The 23,804-nt window shown below is 49.1% G+C and overlaps 9 protein-coding genes across 9 annotated transcripts; 3 read left to right on the top strand and 6 right to left on the bottom strand.

Moving 5' to 3' along the window:
- Positions 1 to 3,052: 3,052 nt before the first annotated feature.
- On the top strand, positions 3,053 to 5,335 carry N7520_002332 (ankyrin repeat domain-containing protein; the record flags this gene model as incomplete). The annotated part of the gene is made up of 4 exons (XM_057136267.1): positions 3,053 to 3,397; positions 3,452 to 3,737; positions 3,864 to 4,709; positions 4,755 to 5,335. The coding sequence occupies 4 exons, from the start codon at positions 3,053 to 3,055 to the stop codon at positions 5,333 to 5,335; spliced, it is 2,058 nt and encodes a 685-aa protein (XP_056998953.1).
- A 2,689-nt stretch (positions 5,336 to 8,024) lies between these two features.
- Positions 8,025 to 11,069, bottom strand: N7520_002331 (uncharacterized protein; the record flags this gene model as incomplete). Its single annotated transcript, XM_057136266.1, has 1 exon — positions 8,025 to 11,069. The coding sequence occupies one exon, from the start codon at positions 11,067 to 11,069 to the stop codon at positions 8,025 to 8,027; it is 3,045 nt and encodes a 1,014-aa protein (XP_056998952.1).
- A 186-nt stretch (positions 11,070 to 11,255) lies between these two features.
- Positions 11,256 to 12,935, bottom strand: N7520_002330 (uncharacterized protein; the record flags this gene model as incomplete). Its single annotated transcript, XM_057136265.1, has 1 exon — positions 11,256 to 12,935. One exon carries the CDS (start codon positions 12,933 to 12,935, stop codon positions 11,256 to 11,258), a length of 1,680 nt encoding a protein of 559 aa, XP_056998951.1.
- A 667-nt stretch (positions 12,936 to 13,602) lies between these two features.
- Positions 13,603 to 14,964, bottom strand: N7520_002329 (putative acid phosphatase; the record flags this gene model as incomplete). The annotated part of the gene is made up of 3 exons (XM_057136264.1): positions 13,603 to 13,638; positions 13,690 to 14,712; positions 14,767 to 14,964. 3 exons carry the CDS (start codon positions 14,962 to 14,964, stop codon positions 13,603 to 13,605), a joined length of 1,257 nt encoding a protein of 418 aa, XP_056998950.1.
- A 2,078-nt stretch (positions 14,965 to 17,042) lies between these two features.
- erg6 (sterol 24-C-methyltransferase) lies at positions 17,043 to 18,283 on the bottom strand (the record flags this gene model as incomplete). The annotated part of the gene is made up of 3 exons (XM_057136263.1): positions 17,043 to 17,937; positions 17,988 to 18,022; positions 18,080 to 18,283. 3 exons carry the CDS (start codon positions 18,281 to 18,283, stop codon positions 17,043 to 17,045), a joined length of 1,134 nt encoding a protein of 377 aa, XP_056998949.1.
- Positions 18,284 to 18,968: 685 nt separating this feature from the next.
- Positions 18,969 to 20,163, top strand: slt11 (Pre-mRNA-splicing factor ECM2; the record flags this gene model as incomplete). The annotated part of the gene is made up of 2 exons (XM_057136262.1): positions 18,969 to 19,106; positions 19,159 to 20,163. 2 exons carry the CDS (start codon positions 18,969 to 18,971, stop codon positions 20,161 to 20,163), a joined length of 1,143 nt encoding a protein of 380 aa, XP_056998948.1.
- A 255-nt stretch (positions 20,164 to 20,418) lies between these two features.
- Positions 20,419 to 20,899, bottom strand: N7520_002326 (LYR motif-containing protein; the record flags this gene model as incomplete). The annotated part of the gene is made up of 3 exons (XM_057136261.1): positions 20,419 to 20,513; positions 20,583 to 20,759; positions 20,827 to 20,899. The coding sequence occupies 3 exons, from the start codon at positions 20,897 to 20,899 to the stop codon at positions 20,419 to 20,421; spliced, it is 345 nt and encodes a 114-aa protein (XP_056998947.1).
- A 293-nt stretch (positions 20,900 to 21,192) lies between these two features.
- On the top strand, positions 21,193 to 22,634 carry N7520_002325 (putative ribosome associated DnaJ chaperone Zuotin; the record flags this gene model as incomplete). Its single annotated transcript, XM_057136260.1, has 3 exons — positions 21,193 to 21,345; positions 21,397 to 21,537; positions 21,585 to 22,634. The coding sequence occupies 3 exons, from the start codon at positions 21,193 to 21,195 to the stop codon at positions 22,632 to 22,634; spliced, it is 1,344 nt and encodes a 447-aa protein (XP_056998946.1).
- Positions 22,635 to 22,835: 201 nt separating this feature from the next.
- N7520_002324 (uncharacterized protein) lies at positions 22,836 to 23,704 on the bottom strand (the record flags this gene model as incomplete). The annotated part of the gene is made up of 2 exons (XM_057136259.1): positions 22,836 to 23,404; positions 23,491 to 23,704. 2 exons carry the CDS (start codon positions 23,702 to 23,704, stop codon positions 22,836 to 22,838), a joined length of 783 nt encoding a protein of 260 aa, XP_056998945.1.
- Positions 23,705 to 23,804: the final 100 nt, after the last annotated feature.

Raw genomic sequence — 23,804 nt, 5'->3', positions numbered from 1 at the left:
ACTTTGTTGAACAAATTTACATGGCGGGAGAGAATGTTAGGGAGAGAGTAAGAGAGGCGGTCTATGTGTCACGTTAGTCATGAATTAAAGATAAAGACGATGTTGTCGGAATTTTCAGAAGAAGCTATGGTTGTTGTTATATGAAGTTGCATTTTTCTCATTGACTATGTGTTTTAGAGCGGCTGGGCCGCTTGGGTGGCCGGCTCGCTTGTGATACGTTAGCTGTTGTTGAAAATATTGGGGACTACGGAAGTCTCATCTAAGATGCGAAAGAAGACCTAGCAATTCGACTTAGAATATTGACAGGAAGTTAGAAGAGCTATGTTACGAACCCGCTTTGAGCACCTCAATCACAGCATCTAGGAGAAGTACGTATACTGGAATGCCAGTGTGGGCTGTTCTCTATCCTTTAACTATAAGCCATATCAAGTCTAGAACGTAAACAAGGTTTTCATGGCAACCGACCTCCCGGCGTTGCTTCACCCAGAGGCCAATGTCGCTTACGAATCGCTGGGCTGCACCTACTTTCACACCATGCTTGACCAAAGCATCTGGATCCTGATCCTCATAAACCTGCGCATCATCGAAGCGATTTTCAAATGTCACATCGCGTGCTTTGTAGTGACCCAAGAGTATGGCTTAACCGCTTCCGTTCTGCTTCCATGCATCCATCATTTCGAAATTTTGTTTAGAATCTCTAGTAATTATTTTACCGATTCCAGAGATTTCTATCCTCTATCGCCCACGTTAGTCCTGCACATCTTTCTTTTGCCAATCTCTTTCACCATGATGCATTTCGAGTTTCCAGGATCCGATCGATGGAAAATATTACATACATTAATACGTGACGAGGCAATACAGGTCAACAAGAAAAGCCCCCATTCAGCTGACTTGGAATAGCTGGAGGGGGAAATAAGAGAATAAAAAGCCGCATAGGCATAATTATTGCGAATTGGTGGCATAGTGCGTGGTGGATGGGAATTGAGATTGGCCAAAATTTCACATTCCCGGACGGGAGTCGTCAGCTCGCTTGGGAACTACGTTATCCTTGCTACAGCCAAATAAACAGAGAACTAAGAGGATTCTAGATTGGATGGAAGGATTTTCACTAAAATTCTCTGGGCATTGTTTATTCTAGCAACAGGCAAGAGAAGTCGATTAGGAATTGGTGTAGCCGTCAGTACAAGCCCAGGTAATAGTCCTGAAAACGACTGGATGAAGCATAACTGCGTACGCTCCAGGATGCCCCTGTCTTATCCACATCAGGTGTTACTTTGCTCAAATTCTGGCGCTCTATAGCTTCACACGAATTGTGGCATTGGTGTGGCTATGCCCCGACCCCTGTTGTTTCCCTGATCTATCGCGTTTGCCTTGCCTAATCTGAGAATGAGAAATCTGGGGGCCTAAATTTTTGGTTTTAGCCAATCATATCTGCCAAGGGCTTTATGAAACAACTTCAAAACAAATGACTCAGCCGCAATGCAAATTGACCCCAAACCAATTGAGAGCAGTCGCAACAATAAATTTGCATTGTGGATACCCGCTCTTTGGCTCGATTCAAGATCTCTAGAGCCTTTTATTCTATTCATATCATAACCAGGCTAATATTGGTTTCCCTCGCCTTCTTTTTTGTACCTTTTATCTCATCAGCCTCCTTAATGACCCCGAGAACGCCCGGGATTACGGATGAAGAGTGGAGGAAACATCAGCGGGATCTATACCGGGAAAACACCTTGAAAGATGTCATTCAGCTCATGAATGAGAAGCACGGATTTCAGGCGAGGTATGACTGATTGTTTGTCAAATTTTCACTCCAGGATGACTCATATATTGCAGCACGAACGAGTACAACAAAAGACTCAAAGCATCGGGAGTCAAGAAAAATGGCACAAATAGCAAATGGGAGTTTATTGACAGCCGTTTCCGGAAACGCAAATTGCAAGGAAAGGAAAGCGAATTGCTTCTCAATGAGAAGCTTTATTCAGATAAAAAGGTCAGGAGGGAGATCGCGCGACATGTCACCTTTACAAGTACCCAGTTTAGATCAAAAAGTGAGCCTCTATTCCAAATGAAACATTGGTCATCACTGGCATGCTGAGAGTCTGACATGCTAAACATTACCAATAGGTTACGATCCTCCTACACCAGACGGCGTGGTCATCCGTAGCCCTCAACAATCACCACTACTCTCATTTCCTACGACCAGCCTTCGAATTGAAAATATTCCTTGGTACCTGTTCAAACGTGAGGTGCAATATTGTGGAATACCGCCGCAAGATATGTCGGCAACCGAGGGTGACAATTCCAAGTTACCAGTTATCCCAATTAGCGGGCAATATTTCGGACCATTGAGCTCCTCACCGATCGGGTTCTGCAGTGTTCAAACACCCAACGAAGCTATTTATTCCCCTCACAATATGACCTTTGACCCGATGGACCCTTTCAATCCAACTTTGCATGATTGGACCTTTGAGAATGACATCACTCGAAGCTTGTTACTGGATATCGCAAATTCTCGGACTTCCCTGGAGGCAAATCAGGCCAGTTTAACAGGCTCGTCAAGAAACGTGAAAATTAGCCATGAATTCGCATTATCCTTTCTTTCTGATTTATCATTTAATGGACCATCCCGCAAATGGGCGCTGTCAGCGAGCTGGCCGCCTTTCTCAGACGATACACAGTGGACGACAGTGACTTCGAGCTCAGTACATCATCGGGTATCTCTGAGAATAACACAGAATCTCTAGCCTTGTACCGCCTTGTTAGCTTGTTCATATAACTCATATCCAACAATTTGGTACCTTTAGGGGACAACGACACAATCCTGTCTTGGATAATGACAAACAACTGCACCTGGATGATCACAAATATTCTCGAATGTTCATCTACGACGGTAGACGTTTTTGTAACCAGGATATTTCCAGCCGCTGTGAAAGTTGGGGAGATGGGTCTTGTACGCAAGCTCATCAGTCGAGGTATACATGTTCAAAGTTCTATTGGGTGGTATTTACAGACTCCGTTATCACTTGCGGTTGAAAGCCGAAACTTAAACATGATCCAGCTCCTTTGTGCTTCGGGAGCAACGCCTGAAGTGATGAGAATTTCCGTGATCCAAAAAGATCAGGGCCGAGGCTCTCTCTGGTCTTCCAGCAATATTAAGATTCTTTCTTTGCTTCTCGAACTCGGCGCAGACCCAGAAACTTTTGTCACCGACGGACCAAGAGGCTTCCCCCTTATAAGTGCTGCTTCTGAGGGAGAGGTTGAAGCTGTTGGACTTCTTTTAGATGCTGAAGCACGACCGGACTTGGCTACTTTGGATTTCGGGACTGCATTACAAGCTGCCGCCGCACGAGGTCATGAAGTCGTTGTTAGGATTCTCATCGAGCGTGGTGCAGGTGTCAATACCACCTGGATTACTTCTAAATCCCGTATCCTAATCTGCGATGACTAGAACCGGGAACATGCGGCTTTCAAGACACCCATTCAATTTGCGGCAAGCGGAGATCATATAGGAATTGTGCAGACTCTGCTACAGAGTGGAGCTCTGGTAAACTACTGTCCCAGTGTCGCATGCTTTGGACTCCCCGAAATCGACAAGATGTTCTCGCGCTGGGATGCAATCCGCCACTTCGAAGAGATACCGCTTGCATATCCTGTCCAGTACGCCGCAATGAATCAGAACGTCACTCTTCTTCAACAACTTCTTGCTGCTGGAGCGAATGTGGACTCCAGGATCGGTACATGTTATGGCGATACCCCCCTGCAGATAGCGGCGAGGTTAAGCGATGTGGCAATGACACGATTTTTAATTGATCAAAAGGCCAATGTGAATGCTCCTGCAGGGAAGTACTTCGGTTGAACAGCAATTCAAGCAGCTGCAGAAAGTGGAAGCATCGAGATTATGAAATTGTTGCTAGATGCCAAGGCAGACATTAACGCCGACAGTGGCTGGCGAATGAGTAGAACAGCTCTCCAAGCCGCGATTGAGAGACGCCATAAAGCTGCGGTGACATTTTTGTTGAAATCTGGCGCTGATATCAACGCAAAACCAGCGTTCAAAGAAGGAATGACTGCATTGCAAGCGGCGGCAATGGCCGGCGAGATGGAAATTTTCCAAATGGCCCTAAAGCATGGGGCGCACGTTAATGCTCCTGCTGGGCCCGAGAGTGGACTCACAGTGCTTAAAGCTATAATCAAGCACGAGAATCTCGCTAGTCTCAAGATCGTGCTTCAGGCAGGCGCAGATGTGAACGAACGATCGTCCAATGCAAACCCGTCACTTGCTTACTCTGACTACATAGCCTCAGATAAGTCACCGCTCCAATATGCGGCGTATTTAGGATGGCTTGATGGTGTCCAATGCCTCCTAGATTGGGGATCGGATATTGACGCGCCCCCTCTTCATTCCGATTACAAGGCATGCTCAGCATTGGGGTTTGCCATTGGAAATGACAATGAGGATGTAACTGGATTGCTGCTTCGAAACGGTGCTGATCCAAATACTCCTGCATGCAATTATGAGCATGCACCGAGTGCCTTTATTCTGGCTCTCTCGCGAGGCTGCTCAACTGAAACAATAGAGCTCTTTCAGCGAAATAACGCCGATATCACCAGTTGTTGGGGCACTGAATCAGCACTCGAGATTTCAGTTTCTAGCCATGCAGCCGATGTTGTTGAAATGATCATCAACTTGATGTCACAGCTTCCTGGTGACCAATAACAGAATGCAGTCAAAAGGTCATTGGCATTTGTAGCAGCAGATTTTGGCTGGAAGCCCAATTATGACATTGTGAAAATGCTCCTTCAGGCTGGTGCGGATACCAACGCGACGGATCCTGACACCCAGGAGACATTACTTCAGAAGTCTAATTGTGCAAGCGATTTCGATGTCGTTAAACTTCTTCTTGAACACGTGGCTGAGGTGAACATACCGGCGACAAAGACGAAAGGGACGCCATTGCAGGATGCAATATTGATTGAGCAAGTGGAAATCGCACAGCTTCTTCTTGAGCATGGTGCCGATATCAATGCTCCTCCATCTGAGGAAGAGGGTGCTACAGCGCTTCAGGCAGCTGCCCTACATGGGTATTATAGCCTAGTCCTAAGGCTGCTAAGAGACGGTGCTGATGTTGCTGCCGCGCCATCAGCCATCTCCGGCAGAACAGCAATAGATGGAGCTGCTGAAAATGGCCGTCTAGATATACTGCAGCTGCTGTTAAACGCATATAGGGACCGGCTAGATTTGGCACTCGTCTGTAGCGACGCTGCATCTGTCGCAGAACTGGAAGGTCATACAGGGATAGCAAGCTTTCTGAGAACCTACAAAGCCCCCTAATTCCGGACGAGCTTCTGGCTAGGAAAGAATTTTACTCACACTACATCTGATGGCTTCTTTTTCCTTTTCTTTTTTTCGGCTCATCTTTTGCATGGATTGTCTAATTTGAACCAAGAATATTGATGTTTTGATCATGAATATTTAAGCGCCCTTGCCAACAGAATCGGATATATCGTATCTCATCAGTAACGTAATGACTAGAGACGCTGATTAAAGTACCGTAACAATCATGGTTTAAAAATTCGATCATGGGGATTATATCCGGACTTGGGTCTATTGATAAACCAACTTGCGCCTATACTATATTCGTGCCGTCTTGTGTAAGCTAATTTTATCGCGAATCTCTATCAACATGCGAAATTAATGAGGAATATTTTTTTGGACAACACCTTTCTAGTTTCACTCCTGCAAACTGTCATCCCCTTAGCCCTTTTCCATCACTATCTTTCATGCAGTGAGATGATTTATTAATTACCAATCGACCTTTAAGACAGGTTGATGTTCCCAATGGCTTGTCGAAATGACCTCTTTACAAAAACTCATTTGTTCCCGTAAGTTGCCCAAATCTTAACTTTTGAAGATAGATTTTATCCACGAGCACTCACCAGCTGGAATGCGATAGTCTACAAGGCCATCCTCGAGAATGCGCTCGTTGTAAAAAGTACATTCAATTTCTGATATCCAAATGACAGACTGTTCTCGATCTAATGAGCTGGATTAGAAATAGGTAACTTCGCTTTCTTCCATTTCTCAATTTCTGGTCAAAATCGAAACTTACCGGACAGAGCAGACACCCTGTGTTCTCGAAAATGAATCCAGAGAAGGATAAGTGATGGTGGACCGGTAATCAGTAAAGTAATGAGTGCAATGATTGTTTCAGGTGACCACCCCATTCTTGAAATCAAACTTAGTCACAGAAGATATTACTTTTGGGATAAGATAAGTCTTCTTTCCTTTTATACTGGTTGAAGGGTAACATGTTGGTGTAAATGGACATACCATTTAATATTTGCTATCTAGTTTGATGGTGATGAATCCTGTACAGACTCAGCAGGGTAAAAATTGTGGTAAGGTCCAATAATATGGCGTAGAGACCACTTTTTTGGCCACTGTTCATTCGATGGGTCCATTTCTAATTTATAATTTGGTTCCCACCAATAAAACCTCCAGATGTCGATTGTAACCAGACCCACCATCTTTGAAGTGACCAATATACATCTAGCTGTTGTCGGCCTAGCACCCGACTTATATGGCTATTCTCCATCCTTGACCTAGAAATGACAGGCAAGCACTCATAGCATTTATGAAACAAGTAATGTACCTGTTCTAGCTAACCCCAAACCAGGCCAATATAGCGAGCTATATTCACAAGACTCCCCTCCCAAATTCGCTCAAGATGACTTTGAAATTTATTATACTTACTGCATGGGAAGCTCTCTATCGCTGAAATATAATTCTCTTTCTAGTTTCAGGCAAAAAAACTGCGTTTTGGCAGGGTAGGCTTATTGGTCAGGTAAAGCATGATGCTCTGAATGTGTCTGTCATGAGTGACATGATCCAATATATTGTGGGTAGGAGGGCAGCCGCCTGTACCTCAAAATTGAAAAGCAGTGAAACCAAAAGTTACAGCATGAGGCGGTGAAGGCCCACTAACCAAATTGAGCTTGGGATAGATGAAGAACGTAAGGGAGCCTCGATGGCCAGCACTTGGCGCATTTTTGAATCGGAATACAATTTAAGGATCGCATAGCCTTGGACGTTAAATTAATGTTAGTGTAGGTAATTTCAGATAATTCCGGCATGTTTGTCGGCCTTGAAAAGTCAGCCAAGCGCCAAGAAAGCGACAGTCGTGCGACGATGGAAGCCTTATAGTTGTCGTGGACGTACTAAGTAATGCTGGCCTGCGTAGGTATCTGGACGGCCAATGAAAGGGTCGTTTTTGGCCTCGAAGGCCAAAAACACGGATCTGATTGGATGGCAGCGCCCACTCTTTGGGGTCTTGAGCATTTACAGTGGATCAACATCTGGCCGCTGTTAGAGCTGAACTTGATGAGGTCACGCCTTATCAAAATCGTAGGGCGCGGTGTTTGGAGAAATTGAAGAGACAGGAAACGGAAAAAGGTAAGAAGTAATATCAGCAGCTGAATGTTGCTATCGGCCCGGGGAAGAAGGTCTTGGTGCCAATACGCCCCAAGCGGGGAAGATGGAAGATGACTACAGTATGTAGAGAACAGCTTCACACAAAACGTATGTGATATTGGGTATGGGGGGAGAAAAGAGAGAAGGAGCAGAAGGACTGGAGGATATGCCCCCAAACCCAAACTAAGCTAGTCCTAAACGGGATGCCAGCGCTGCCCGGGTCACATGATGTGGCCCAGGTCTCTGAACACGTAATCAGGGTCGAACAGCATGTACCAATGGTATGGGTCACGTCTGTGTACTTGTCTGGTATTCTCTAGTCTCCACCACAGCAATTTAACATGTGGTACGCTGACTAATAAAGTTGATTACATGATCCATTGTTCCGACACACCCCTTCAGCTTTGGCAGTCCTGGCAAAGCTGCGCAGTTGCCATAAATGGTCACTTGAATCATTCAAAGCTTCTCAGAAGCAACAAAATAGACACAATTCCTTCAGAACTGCGATCTTTTCAAAACAGCCTCTACTTACTAATTAGGCAAGTATGACTTATTTTTCTTCCTCAATGAGATGACGCACGTCCGTCAATCCCAGCATCCTGACAAAAGCTTCATGCTTCTGCCTCGGCAGCATCTTGGTGAGTCCGTCCGCGAGCATCTGCGCGGTTGGTACCCACTTGATCCGCATCCTGCCTTCCTTGACTTCTTGTCTCAGCCAGTGCCCGTGAATATCAACGTGCCTGAGCTTGGTATCGAAGGGGGTATCCTCTGCGTTGATCAAGTCCACCGTACGGCGGTTGTCACACTCGATTGTGAGACCCTCCGGATATTTGAAACCAATCCTTCCAAATAGACGATCCCACCACTGTAGTGACCTTCCTGCGTCTGATAGGCCTAATAACTCAGCCTCCGTCGTCGACGTGGTCACGGTCTTCTGCTTGGTTGCCCTCCAGTCCACCGGTCCACCGAAGAACTGGCAAATATATCCTGCGGAGCTAGTCCGGTCACCCATATCCCCATACGAAGCATCTGATGAGAACTTCACCACTTCGCTGTCGTTGTCAACTGGACCGTATTGTATAGCCCAGAACCGTGTGGTATAGAGGTAGCAGATTAAGCGCTCAATTGCTTGGTGGTGCTTCGGACCAGGGTTGGTCAGGAACTGTGCGCAGATAGACGCTCGCTTTGCTGCGTCCGCGCGGGTAATCGTGGTACCATATTGAACTGAGCCCACTCGCTGCTGATATTGGTGGATGCTTTCGGCTGTAGCTTGCCCGTCGTATGGCTCTAGGATCTCCGTGGTTCCCGGAGTCCAGACCGGAGCTCGGTGAGCCAGGTTAAACCGCTCAGCAACACTGGCAAAATAGCTGTCCTGCACTAGCCAGAGCTTTCTCTCTTTGCGATTTCGTAGGATTCTGATCCCTAGAAACCACTCAGCGTCCCCTTGGTCAGTCAGCTGCCAATTCTTCTCGAGTTCCCGTTCTAGCTGCTGAGCACGCTCGCGGGCAGTGTGGTGGCCGGCGATTAGGATATCATCGACGTAGAAGAATACGATAATCCCATCCCCAACAAAAACACACGGATCCTCGGCAACCTGTTGTAAACCAAGCTCTCTCAGTACACGCGCTGCGTCTCGCTGCCAAAGTCGTGGAGCAATTCTCAGTCCGTACAGCGCCCGTAGCAGCTTCCAGCACTTGCCCTGAGTCATAAAACCCTCGGGCATCAGAGTGTATACTTCTGTTAGGAGCTTGCTGTTTAGGAAAGCGTTTACCGCATCTCGCTGTCGGATATCTAGGTCGTACGCTGCGCTCAGGGCAAATAGCATACGGGCAGTTCTGGCTGCCAGTGTGGCAGCTCGCTTGTCTGCGTCTGAGATCGTCTGGAGATCCCCACGTACGCAGATCCTGGCTTTGCACTTAGTCAAGAACCCATCTTGATCAAATTTATAAGCATATACCCACATGAGGGGCAGTACTTGTATCCCACGATCCTTTGGCCTTTCCACGACTTTGTACGTCTCTTTGGCCTGTAGTCCGTCTAGTTCAACCCTCATAGCTCGGCTAAAACCTTCGCTCAATGGGTGTTTCCAGACGTCTCGGAATCGTTGTGGTGGAGGTGGTAGGTCATCTCGATGCTGCCGTAGCGACGGTTTTGGTGCTAGAAGACCGGTAGCAAACGCTTGTAAAGTGGTTGTTGTGGTATCGTCGCCGTTGTCGTCATCGATAAACATGGTGTTATAGGCGTAGTCTCGGTCTCGTCTCGATATTCGCACCCTCGGTCCCTGGATGATATTGCTGGTATCCACAGCTGCACAATCGCGATCTTGATCCTTAGGCAATGACCCTGCCAAGTCGTTCTTGGCCGATGTCGTACGATCCTCTTGCTCAACGCTCTCCTGTAGGGATAGCTGTAATTGGTCCTGGAGTTGATCCTCCGGGCTCGGTTCCCGTAGTGATACTGGCGAAACAGGCGTCTGATCTATTTGATTATGGTCCTGAGCGAGACGCTCAGGATCATCCCTCACCCCTTGATCAGTGGTAGTTTCCGCAGAATTGCTTCTAACTGGATAATCCGGTGGTGGGGTATGATCAATTGGGGTTTTGTGCACAAAAACTTGATCTTGTCCTGAGTGTGGTATTGTCGTCTCCTGTGGTTCTCTAGATCCTCCAGATTCTTGATCCTGTATGACGTCTACATCATCCGCATCTCTTGCTCTATAGGACCGTCCCGGAGAGCTCCCTTCTGGGGTACTCTCGGCAATACTCGTACGAGCAGTCTGTTCGTCGAGACCCTGTCGAATACAGTCGACCTCTAGTCCTTCCTCCATGATTGTGGGAGGATAGTCCTCTGGAACTGGTAGCTTCACCCCTTCATCCGGGTCATGGTTCTCTGCCGAAAAACGTCGGTTTTCATCAAAAACTGCGTCTCGGACCATCCTGACCTGACCACGGTGCGGTATCCAGATTTGCCAGATATTCGAGGCCACGTAGCCAACGAGATATCCTATCTCAGCTCGTGACTTCATTTTGTCAAGTTTCGGGATATTGGGGATCCTGCAGTATGCAAGTGATCCATACAATTTGATATTCGCAAGCGACGTCTTTGTGGGAGTATTGACAGGAGTACCCTCGGTACCCTGGTTGAACCCAATAAAGCGCCGTGCTTCATCCCATGGAACTATCCAAGTCCCATCTTCCAATCTCGTAGGCGTACGGTTCAGCAGGTATACTGCCGCTTTTACCGCTTCTGGCCATAGTTTATCGGGTAGTTTTCCTTCCTTTAGAAGCGCTCTCGCTCTAAGGATAATCACACCTCCAGCACGCTCACCCGGACCGTTCATCTCAGGCGTATACGGGACTGTAAACGTGTGAACACACCCCAGCTGCTTAATTAGCAGTAGAATACTCTCATCAACTGATCTCTCGTTATCAGAGTGGAACACCTTAATCGGCAAATTTAGCCAGCGAATAGCGAAAGCGATAAAGCTTCTGATCGCTTCCTGGCACCCGTTTTTGTTCACATGGGTCATTAACCAGTGGAACCGGATACCCTCAACGTAGAAATGGGTTATCCAGCAGTGCTGATTATATCCCATAATGACCTGAATTAGGTCAAAGTAGACCCTCCCGCACCGTCCGTAGTGCTTGCCTATCGGTCTCCGCGAGACCTGTCGTGGAGCGTTGACCAAGCTGCAGACCGTACAAATTTCATCATCCGGTCGCTCTTCCCCATCCTCCGTGCTTCGTACAACCTCAACTCCACTGACCAGTTTCGGTAGTTGCTAAATTGCTGCCTTCGAGACATGGCCAAGTCGTTTATGCCACGTATTAGTATTGGCAGACGATTTCAACGGTTTCTCTGATCGTCGGGTAGCAAGTGCAGTTTTATGCTGGGTGTTGTTTTGGGTCTTGATCGTAGTCGTACGACCCTCTGTTTTCGGCCGAAAAACTGTACGTTCATCCCGCGTCTGTGAGAACAGATAAATATCATGTTCTCGGTAGGTCTCAAGAATAGGTTGATCTCCAATCATAATCCTTCCTTGCTTCATATCCCACCATCCTCCATGGTCCTCTATCCTGCCTAAGGAAACCAAATTGCAGTGAAAATCTGGAGAATAACGGCAGTTATACAAGTTTACCACACGCGGTCTGCCAGTTGTAGGATCCCTTCCGGTGAAGGTTGCTGTACCGACTCCAGCAATTGCGGTCCGATTGTCGCCCGTACGGAGATACGAGGGGTCTTCCTTATACTCGGTAAATTTGGTCCGGTCGTTGCATACGTGTACGCTTGCTCCGGTATCCAATACCCATTGGTCTCGGTACTTGGTATCAACTTCAGTTGATAGGGCGACTGTGGCAAAGCCGACATGGGCTAAGTTTGCAGACTCAGATGTCTTCTCTGTGGATTCATATGAGTTGGATGCGTTTTTGAGCTGGTTTTCAACCCAAACCTTCCACTCTGGTTCTTTTTTGAATGACTTCTTTAGCGCTTCGGAGGCCTTTCGTAGGCCCATCCACCCATCCGGTCTCTGGTCTTCATTCAATACCCAGCACCGGGTGACCGGGTGTTTCATGCCACAAGGGCAGTAGCTCCGGTCCTGAAATGGTCCAGTTTTCCCGTCTTTTCTTTCGGTTCTGGAGGTTTCAGCCTCTGTTTTACCCTGCCAAGTTGACGTGGCAAATGCTGCTTTGGACGTAGAATTGATATTCTTTTTGGTAGTCTCGGAATACGACATAGTATAGGATGTACGGAAGGACTCAATCAGATCGTTTATCTCGATTGTATTACTTCTTAGTACGATATCCTGGAACCGAGCTTCCCACCAGACCGGTAGGATGTCCTTTACAGCATGTAAAAACAGCTGCGGATGCTGCGCAGTGTCACTCTCCACTTTTAGGTTGACCGCTTCATCACGTATCAGCTCCCACTCTTCTAGCCAGGATAGTACGTTTTGACCCTTCTTTGGTGGTCGTACGCACCCTTCTGCCCAGCGTAGCAGGACTTCATTCTGGTGAGACTTTGTGTGTGAGAAGCGCTTCTTGAGAAAGCTAATCTTCTCGTACGGAGTCTCAAGATCATCCATGAGACGGTGTAGCTTAGTATCTGTTGACGCAGTGATCACGAACTCAACTGATTGTAGGCCGTTTTCCACCTTCTCATACCTTTTGAGCTCCTCTTTGTAATCGTCATGGTCGTAGCTATACTCCATCTGACGATCCTTAAACTCTTCCCTTAGGGTCTTGGCTACCTCTGTAGTTGCCCCTCGTGGGATATGTAACCGCGGTCGTGCGGGGGCCTGCGGCTCCTCCAGCACTTCCGGGGCTGGTTTCTCAGGATTGCAATAATCCCATACTTTCCTAGTCTTGGCAAACTGCTTCATCGCAGAGTACCAAGCTGGCCAATGAGAGCTGTTTTTCAGCTTCTCACCCTTCCATTGTGAGACAGATACCGTGGGGTCCATCCTTAGTTGGTTTCAAATGGCTTTCAATCCTTTCTCAATTGTCGTGTTCTTCGGAGGGGTTGACGCGGCAACTTTGTTGTCGTCGTCAGTGATCTCAGGGGTAAACAATCCTGTCGTCGCAAGTCGAGGAGAGCTTCTAGAACGTATATTCAATCAAAATATCACGGTAGGAGAGATAATCCGGGCTCATAACTCTCTGAACACGTAATCAGGGTCGAACAGCATGTACCAATGGTATGGGTCACGTCTGTGTACTTGTCTGGTATTCTCTAGTCTCCACCACAGCAATTTAACATGTGGTACGCTGACTAATAAAGTTGATTACATGATCCATTGTTCCGACACCAGGGACACCGACAGAAGGGTTACAGCATATTTGGCTGGGAACCAGAAGAAAGGGGATAAGACCTGTCTGAAACGGATGGAATAAGAGGAAAGGAGATCCCACCAAATTCGGTGGACCTTGGCTGGGCCCGAGCACCTCTGTCTATTACTGGCGCTGATTAAATTTACCTTGGGATAAGTGGATTAATATTTAATATGCTCCAGAGCCTCAAATATACCCAATTGAAAAAATTAATATATACGTATAATTCCACAGTAAGACTCAGCAATCCAGGTCTCTATCGTACTTTTCCCAATGCTCTTCTAGCTATTAACTCGGCATTTACTCAGTAATGCCAGTCTGCTTCTTTCCATTCTTCTATCAACCAGTTAGCAAAGAACTATCAAATTTTAACCCCAGAAAACATACCAGAGTACGCCAGTACTTGATACCAACATTGGTACCCGACTTAGTATCGAAGGGAATGGGAGAAGAGTAGTCGAAAGTCTGCTTCAGACCGTGGTAGGTTTTCTTAACCACATCGAGAATACCGTGGCCAGCATTGCAGGTACCGCTGGTCGCGGGGGTAGGCCAGTAAGGCTCGTAGGTGGAGTAATCATCATCAGACAGGGGGCCGGGGTAAGTCTCGTTAAGGTAGAGGTTATCGTAATCAACCTCCCAGTTGACGAAGCCGGTCTTCTCGGCAACGAGCTTGAGGATGTTGGCGCCACAATCCCAGCGGCCGAGGGAAGGCAGACCCCAGTTGGCGGAGAGGGAGGCGATAATACTGTAGTGAGTGTAGAAGGTATCGTCGGTTGTACCCTTCAAGTGCTCGGGGACGGCGCCACCGAGAAGGATGCTGTAGACACGGTTGGGGTCGGCGTAGGTTGCGGTCTCGTCGAAGGTCACGAGGATAAGGGCATCCTTGGAGAAGTACTCGCTCTCAAGGAGAGGGGGCACGAAGCTAGCAAGGAAGTCACCGGCGACGGTGATGTTGCTGTCGTGGGCGTCGTTGGTCATGTTAGGAGTGATGAACATGTACTGGGGTATGCTCTCATGCTTGAGATCTTCGTAGAAGGTAGTGAAGTTCTTGATCTGACGCGGGCGGACAGCGTCGTTGGTGACGGAGTCAAAGAGGATGAGCGGGTCGTGCTTGCGCACGTACTGGTTCGCTCCAGACTCCGGGTACCGGTAGCCCTGGTAGCCGGCGTAGGGCATGTCCTCCTGGTACTGGCCCCAAGAGATCTTCTTAGTATCGAACAGATCGGCAATGGTGGAGATGTTGGCCGGGAGCTGGTGGAAGTCATCATTGTCCATACCAAAGCTGTCACCGGCAGCGGAGGCAGCATAGTTAGGCTCCGAGGGGTGAGTCAATGCGAAGTAGTTGGTCAGAAGGATACCCTCTTTAGCCAGCTTGGCAAAGTTCTTATCAGCAGCAGCGGTGTCGAAATCCTAATTAATATCAGCTATGAATGTGATGCTCAGATCCATTGATATGCGACTTACGGTGTTCTCGATCCAAATCTGGGCGAATCGGTTGAAAGCCAGACCCTTCACGTTCGAGACGGGAGAGTAGGGCAGGACCGATGCCTGAGACGCAGCAATCTCAGCGGCACTGGGGTACTCATCGCTAGAAGAGATGGTCTCGGCCGAAGCCAGAGCCAACGCGCCAACAAAGGCGGCCAAAGTCTGCTTAGTGAACATGACTTTTGATAATTATCCGAGGACAGTTGATGCGAAGTGAAAAAAAAAAGTGATGAGCCGGCGTCGCACACGATCTTATACCTTGCGCGGCAATGCGCAAACTCCGTCGGAGATGGCCATAAGGTTCTAGTGCCAGGATTCCCCTCTTCGCTTGCAAGCTCAAGGGCGTCGACGCCAAGATACCCGCTCAGCCAAGAAACGTAAAGGGGGAAATTGTGCAGCACGTTGCATTCCGGGGGAGAGCGACTGGCCGCCATGTTGATGGACAGGTGCCCACGCTGGGAATGAGTGGGGGAATCATCATTTCATGTGAATTGTGATTGGTGGTTTATCCAGGTGGGTCCTCCCGGTACCTTGCACGTTCCGATCAAATACAGCATGACTGGCTGGTTTTGCACGGATGCGACATCGAATCTGGGTAAGCGTGGGAATAAGCAGATGACGATGCCGCGTGGCTTATATGTGTTTTGCTTGATCGGATGCCATACGGAGTACTCGGATAGCAGACTCCGACTTCCACTCGCCTTCCATAACCTTGGCAAGGTCAAATGTTTGTTTTCTTTTTAATCGTCCATGATGATAAAGGTTGATATCTATGACAGGTGTTCAAAGAATATTCCATCTCGGCAATATTCAAAAGAATCAAATGCTTTATTCAATGTTCAATGCTCCGTAAGCCGTCAGTTCCCAACCGGTTGCCACAATATATATTCATGCCGTCCCACCTCCGATGCGGAGGCATAGAGAACGCCACACTGTACTCCGTACATTTGAACATTTGACAAAAAAACCGATACTACCATATAAGACCACCCAACACCCACGTGGTCGAGCGCCGAGCTCGCCTTCGAATAAGACTACAAAATGACCATCAGGTGGGTTAATAGAACTTGCCTAAGACGACTTTGATGGATTACACACCCTGGGAACACCCCTCCCGACCAGACACCATTCTGGAAACCTGAGGTCTTTCCGACGTGCATGACGCTTGCTTTTGGTGGAGATTTTATGTACATGTACAATCTAATCGCAGTCAAATGGGTGGCAACTCGCCCGCTACAGCCTTGGAATGAATTGAGGCTATTCGCAACACTCAATATTCAATTTGAGCTCTATACTTCGGGAATGTACCTTGCGCACTCAAGAAAATTGAGCGATTTCAACCTTGCATGCACATGTAGGGAATGTTCCAAGAACTCGAGGATTCGACTGGAACCAGGTATTCTCTGAATGATCAAGTCTTATCGATGGATAGGTATTGCCGCGCTAATAACGGGGGAGATACCGGAGTCCGAACATGCCCATGTGCTCGATTGCCCCTCACGTCCAAGTGCCGGAAATCAGAGTCTGTACCTACACCGGCTTTTCAGAGCTGGACATCTGACCTTTAATTATAAGAATGAACGTTTACATACCAAGCCCGTTTCATGTTCTCCTTGTGTACTGAGCAGGGATTGTCCCTTTTTTGGTGTTTTTTTCTCTTAACTCTTAGTCTCCATTGCCTGCATGTGGGCTGTTTGCTCTTCCTGAATTGAGTATATTGCAGGTCTTAGCATGATCTTGAGTGATCTCTACCTAGGTAGACTGCCCAGGCCTCCAACATTCCAAGTTTTGAAGTGGACGTTGAAACTGCCTAGGTCACACGACACTGGAAGCTGCACATTTCCAAGGTTCCACGTTATACTCTCTGATCTGCATGACCCACATTGCAGGGACAATCCTGGATCGAAATACAACTTTGATTGCCACACTTGTCAGCCAAACAAATATGCTCTACATTGGATACAGAAGTCTGTACAAGATCAGTCAATCCTTGCGCTCATTATTCTTGCCTCAATAACTATTACATATCTATTCGGTCCAAAAGAAACACAGGGAACAGAAGAGAAAAACATCATCACCATCGAGAGAACGGCGTTCTGGCGAATCGGGTGAGGTAGCGCCATCAACGACACGCCTCAGCGGCTGGGGAAATAATGACAACAGAAGTGAATACATGGGATGTGAGGTGGAAGAAGCCGCGACACGGGTAATAGGTGTGAAGGATGTATAACAGAAAGAAAGTTTTATGCGACGCTTTACTCGGGCTTCTTGCCGACCATCAGGTACATGGGAGTGAAGAGGTTCTTCTGAGCACCCTCGACCAGGCAGTCAGCAGCAAGAGCCAGGCTGTCGGCGGTCTTCTGGGAGCCCTTGGGGAAGAGGCGGATGCTTTCACCGGCACCGACGAAGCGGTGGGCGAGACCACGGCCCCACCAGGTCATGCGGGCAATGGTGAAGAAGTCCCAGACGGAACCCATGTGCTTGAAAGATCCCGCCAGCGGGTAGTACCAGGGAGTGGCGTCAGGACGCTGAGCAAGATCCTCATGGTGTTGGAGCTCGAAGCCAGCATCCTTCATGGCCTGCACACCCTCGGATATGCGAACCATGTTGGAGATACCGTCACCCTGCTCGATACCGAGACGGATGCGACGGTGCTCGGGGTCATCGTTGTTATAGTCGTCAGTCATGAGCCACTCGTAGACACCGAAGGTACCACCGGGCTTGAGGACACGGAAGATCTCAGAGTAGACTCCGACGAGCTCGGGAGCGTGGACGGTAGCCTCAATGGCGTACACAGCATCGAAGCTGTTGTCAGGGAAGCTCATCTGCATGAAGTCGCCCTTGACGAAAGCCATCTTGTCGGACAGACCCTGCTTCTCAGCGTAGTGGGTTGCGCGGTCAATCTGGTAGTCGTTGTTGTTCAGACCGGTGACGTGGGCACCAGTGAACTTAACAATCTCACGAGCGGGACCACCAACACCACAGCCAACATCGAGAACCTTCATACCCTCGGTGATACCTGTCTGCATGGCGAGGTAGTGCTCGTGACGGGCGATAGCCTGACGGAAGGGCTCACCGTAGGCGAAGCGGCAGAAGTGGAAGGAAGAACCCCAGCCATACTCGTAGAAGTCGGTGGCAAGATTGTAGTAGCTAGATGAGTGTTAGTGTTGATCAAACATGTGCGAGTCAGTTCAACGTACTGTCGGGTCAGGGTAGCGTATTCGGATCTCCGAGCCTATTGGAAGATTGAGGTTAGCTACGATCCTTGACTCAAGCCGGCGCATTATCTCACCTCACGATCGGCATCAGTCTCATCAGCGTAGTCCTTGTTGTCCCAGTGCTTGAAGTACTCGTCGATGGCGGCCTTTTGCGCAGCGGCGTCCTTGCCACGCATGGCAGTCAGACCACCGGTGGCCTTGGCGGACTTTCCGTGAAGAGCCTTGTTGAAAGCAGCATCGCGCGACTTATCCTCACGTTCCAAAGCAGTAGGAGCCATTGTGAAGGAATTGAAGGGTGTTGGGTATTAAAAGGGGTAGGGAAAGAGTTCAAGAGGGGCGACAAAAAAAGGGACACGCGTCCGTTAAATTGAAAAAAGGATGCGGAGATTGGATTGAACCAAACGAACCGCAAGAGAAGAGAAAAAAGAGATTTGTAGAGAAAGAGGGAGAGATGTTGAGGAGGGTGTAGAGATTAAAAGGGGAGAAATAAGGTATCGAATGCGAAGCAACTTTTTGGCAATTCAAAAAATCAAGCCAATCATGGAACCCCTGAGCGGGCAGTCCGTGCAGTAAGACTAGACTGAACTAAGTCTGGGGTGGCGGGACGAGTCTCTTCCGGTTTGTGGCTAGTTCGGCCAGTGGCTTTCCCGGGATTGGAGATGGGTGACCTGATGTCTTCAAGGAAAGGGGTTGCCTGGCTAGCTTAAAATTTAGAGAAAATTTGAATCGGAAGAACTTTCAAATCAATCCGAGAGTCTACTATACTCTATTGATAGGAAGAAGCAATCTACGCAGTAATTCAGAGAACGATTGAATTGACAAAGAGGGGAAAAACAGAACAGAAACAAACAGAAACAAACATGTTTGTCACATGACCCTACGCCACAGTCACCGCCACAATGATAACCAACTTGTCTCTCAAGCTTCACTCATAATCTTCTGTCAAAGCTTGATCCACCCACCATGCCTCCTCAGATTAAACATGATCTCAACCGCTCAGGCTGGGAGTCAACAGACTTTCCATCTGTATGCGAAAATTGTCTCCCTGAAAACCCCTATGTGCAGATGATTAAAGAGGACCATGGTGCAGAGTGCAAGATTGTAAGTCTTTGATCTGATCGGCTAGTCAAGCACTAACTAACAATAATGACAGTGTACTCGCCCCTTTACCATCTTCCGCTGGAAAGCCGACCGTACCTCGCGCCAGAAGCGCACCAATATTTGTCTCACCTGCGCCCGCCTGAAGAACTGCTGCCAATGCTGCATGCTCGATCTGTCATTCGGTTTGCCGATCGTCGTCCGTGATGCCGCCTTGAAGATGGTCGCGCCTGGCCCCGAAAGCGGAATCAATCGCGAGTACTATGCGCAAAACCACGAGAAGGAAATCGAAGAAGGAATCGGTGCAGTCGAGGAATACGAAAAGACCGATGATAAGGCCCGCGAGCTGCTGCGCCGCTTGGCAAACAGTGAACCGTACTACCGCAAGCCTCGTCGCATTGAGGGCCCTGAAGGCGATGAGGGAAAATTTAGCTCGACGGACCAACCCCGCACAAACAGTCGGTACGGAAACGCGCCTGGCCCCGTTCGCACAGGTGACAGCCGCCTGGGTAACCGCTTGCCTGGCCGGGGAGGCGCACGAGGTCGCGGTGGTCGTCCATTCCCTAGTACCGCCCAGCTTCCTCCATCGGCGGAAGACATCAACCCGCCTGCTGATCCCAATGTTACGTCGCTATTCTTGACTGGTGTGGAGGATGATCTTCCGGAACATGCCCTTCGGACCTTCTTTTCCAAGTTCGGTACTCTTCGCTCACTTGTCTGTTCTCATCGCTCGCACTGCGCATTCGTTAACTACATGACTCGTGCCGATGCCGAGTCCGCAGCCAAGGAGTGTCAAGGAAAGGCGATTGTCCAAGGTTGTCCGTTACGGGTGCGCTGGGGTAAGCCCAAGGCACTTGATAACATGGACCGCGAGGAACGGATTCAGAATGCTCGCGAAGGTCGCCAGGCTGCGGGACCTGTCCAGCGTGGTCAGTCTGATAAGAAGGCTATCACTGCTGCGGGTGGTGCGGATGGCCAGGAGGCTCCGGCCAAGGCCTATGCAGTGGCCCCACCACCAGGCTCTGGATCTGTCCAATACGCCAGTATGAATGGGGAATAAAAGGGATTTGAAATGTGTAATATCACGGAAAGGATGGGTTGTGCATGTCGTGGGTTCATACAAAGCGGGCGTTGAATATGGATTGGTTCTTGTTTCTATGCAGCTTCTATCACAATCAAAAATACCCCAGTGACGCCAAATGAAAATAACAAGAGTCGGGTATACTATAATATACATCCAGTCTGGCTGGTTAATTTGTACCTCCACATATGCTGCATCTGATGTAGAGTCGGTGTATGCAAAAGGAGGTTGTTTCTAGGAAGAGCAAGCCTTGTGAATCTTGACATCCTTGCCGGCAACCTTGATAGAGTCATTGTCACCGCGCTCAATCTCATCGTGAATCCGCAGTTCTGTAGACATGTTAGCAACCACGCAACGGACGAGGAACCGATTCAATGTATCAAGAGACATGAACATACCCCACTTCGCTGCCTCATCGCCCTCCTCCCGGGCACCTTGTACCAGATTATGGCGTAGGATATTGGCAACCTCGATGGCGTGGTTGATCTGCATACCGGTGTCAACGGCAACACGGCGGTTCTGGTCGAAGTTGCGACGGGCTTCTTGACGGGAAGCAATCATGACTCGGAAATCATCTAGTCACAATTAGCAATTAGTGATGAGCTGAGATTGGCTTTGGATATTCCTCAGAAGGGAACATACCGCGGAAGGCAATACGGGTGGCGCGGAGGATCTGACGATAGGCGCTGAGTGCGGCAGTAGACGGAGCGGCCATTTTGTTTGGGGTAGTCGATGTTCGATAGGAAACGGGGGAGACGCCGGGTAATTAGTGAGGGTATTGGTGTTGTCGAATAAAGAATTCAAGACACACGTCCAGAATGTATGTGTCGTCAAAAAAAAGTAATATGAGACAGTGATATACCCCAACTCTGGAGAACTAAAGTGAAGTCGCAAGGAAACATCCGCGCTGTGATTGGCGGGCGGCCACTCGGGGCAGAAAAAAATATCAGAAAAAACCAAGTGGGACTTCCTCACCCACCTTACTTTGTTCCTTCAACCACTTTCACAATGGCGTCCCTTCAAGTTGTCAACGTTGAGCTTCCCTCCCTGCCTTCCGGCTGGAGTGCCGAGAAGGATTTCAAGGCTGTCGGTGCCCTGTCTGGTGCTACCCAGCGCAACCTGGAGCCCGTTGGCCCTCACTTCCTTGCCCACGCCCGCCGTGTATGTTAAATCGACCCCGCAAAGAAATTCATCGACTAATAAATCTTATAGAAGCGTCACAACCGCACTTTCTCTGAGGATGATCGTCTCCAGGCTCAGCAGAACGTCAAGAAGACCGAGGATGAGGAGGATGATGAAATCTCCGAGGATGAGGACCCTATGATGCTCAACCGTGAGGCCAAGGACTGGAAGGTCAGTGTTCATACTCATGTTCCCCTGACAAAACTAACTCCTTGCAGTCCCAGGACCACTACGCCGTTCTCGGTCTGACTCGCTACCGCTGGCGGGCCACCCCCGAGCAGATCAAGCGTGCTCACCGCAAGAAGGTTCTGCGTCACCACCCCGATAAGAAGGCCGCCTCTGGCCAGCGCGACGAGAACGACAGCTTCTTCAAGTGCATTCAGATCGCCACCGAGCTTCTGCTCGACCCCGCTCGCCGTCGCCAGTTCGACTCCGTCGATGAGGCCGCCGACATCGAGCCCCCCACCAAGAAGCAGTGTTCCACCAAGGCTAAGTTCTACAAGCTCTGGGGCAACTGCTTCGAGGCCGAGGGCCGTTTCTCTCTTAAGCAGCCCGTTCCCTCATTCGGTCACGAGGACAGCACCCAGGAGGAGGTTGAGAACTTCTACAACTTCTGGTACAACTTCGACAGCTGGCGTACATTCGAGTACCTGGATGAGGATGTTCCCGATGATGGAGAGAGCCGTGACCAGAAGCGTCACACTGAGAAGAAGAACGCCAACGCCCGCCGTAAGCGCAAGAATGAGGATGTCGCCCGTCTGCGTGGTCTTGTTGACGAGGCCCTCGCCGATGATGAGCGTATCAAGAAGTTCCGCCAGCAGGCCCGTGCCGGCAAGGATGCCAAGAAGAAGGCCAAGGAGGACGAGATCATCCGTTTGAGAGAGGAGAAGGAGGCCAAGAAGGCTGCTGAGGAGAAGGCCAAGAAGGACGCCGAGGAGGCTGCCAAGGCCGAGCGTGAGAAGAACAAGAAGAACAAGGAGGCCGCTAAGAACGCTGCCAAGAAGAACAAGCGTGTTCTGAAGGGCTCCGTCAAGGAGGTCAACTACTTCGCCGACGGCGAGGCCTCCGCTGCCCAGGTTGACTCCGTTCTCACCGACGTTGAGCTCATTATGGGCAAGATCGACGTTGACGAGCTCGCTGCCCTCGCTGAGAAGCTTACCATTGCTGGCAAGGATGGCAACGCCGTCAAGGCTGCCTACACCTCCGAGGCTCAGCGCCTGATTGACGCTGGCAAGCTGAAGGCTGGTGAGGTCAAGGTTTTCGCTTAGATGTCTGACTATTGCATTCGATGAGGCTGCTTCATGCCCTGATGATGATTTACTTTCCGCAGTTACTCCATAGAGAAGATGATGCAATGCATTAAAACGTACAGTTCTTACATTTTTGCTTCTATAGCTAGCCGCAGGTCAGAATCACAGTAGGCCAGAGTAGGACTTCCAAAGCGAAACCCATGAACTCGTGGTAATCCATTATTGAATCTCCTCGAAAGCCCGAACAATGTAAGATCTTTGGTCAATCACCACGCGCTCTCCAACCTTCCAACCCTTCTCTTCCACATCAAACCCACTCATAGATGGCACAGCACCCCCATCAGGCCCCACCAGATACTTCTCCTCCCAAGACCCAGAACTCCACTCTTCCCTCCGCGCACTAACCTCCGCCCCGGTCCTCTTGACAACCAGCTCTCCACCCTCCTTCTGACGGGTATGAGTTTGAACCTGCCGGAACGCCAGATACGTTCCCCAAATCCGGCCCAAAAACATCTTAGTAACACTGATCTCCTCTCCCTCCCTAAACTCCATAGGATCATCGGACTCCAGAATCCACGAAATACCCCTCTTAGCACCCTCAGGACCCTCCCGGAACGGCAATTCCCTCCACACCTCCTCAAACCCTGTCATCGGTGCACCGGGAAGATCAGCACGAGGCATCTCGCCGCATTCAAGATCATCGCCATTAGGCAATGGACTGAAATTTCCAACATCCACAATACCAATCTCATTGAGAGAGTCCAGTTCGCGGGTGAACAGCGTTTTCACTATAAAGAATTAGATCAATTCCTGCGGCAACCTATCCACCCCAGTAGACTTGATTCGATTCAACTGAATCACGGTCAACACGAACCTGGTATTTGGTTAGGATTCTCCTCAACCCGAGTCCCGGCCATCGCCCAATCAATCTGGCCTGATGCCTTATCCATTCGGAGATCGACGAACCACCCTCCCACCGATAGAACGATTGTGTCAGTTGTTTCTTCGGGGATTTCGGGGACCCATCTTAGTGAGATTCGGGTGGAGAAGCTGCTGCTTGAGCCTAGCATTTTACCGGTTGCGGACATTTTGGGAGTTTGTAGGTAGTACCTAGGTGGGGTTTGAGTTATGGGAAAATTGTATTCTTATATTAGGTATTATGATGGACTGGAGTTAAGTAGGGTAGGT

Source organism: Penicillium odoratum (genome assembly GCF_028828045.1).
Source record: "Penicillium odoratum strain IBT 22623 chromosome Unknown utg000002l_segment0_segment0, whole genome shotgun sequence".
Lineage (NCBI taxonomy): Eukaryota > Fungi > Ascomycota > Eurotiomycetes > Eurotiales > Aspergillaceae > Penicillium > Penicillium odoratum.
This window is presented reverse-complemented; position numbering and strand designations above follow the sequence as displayed.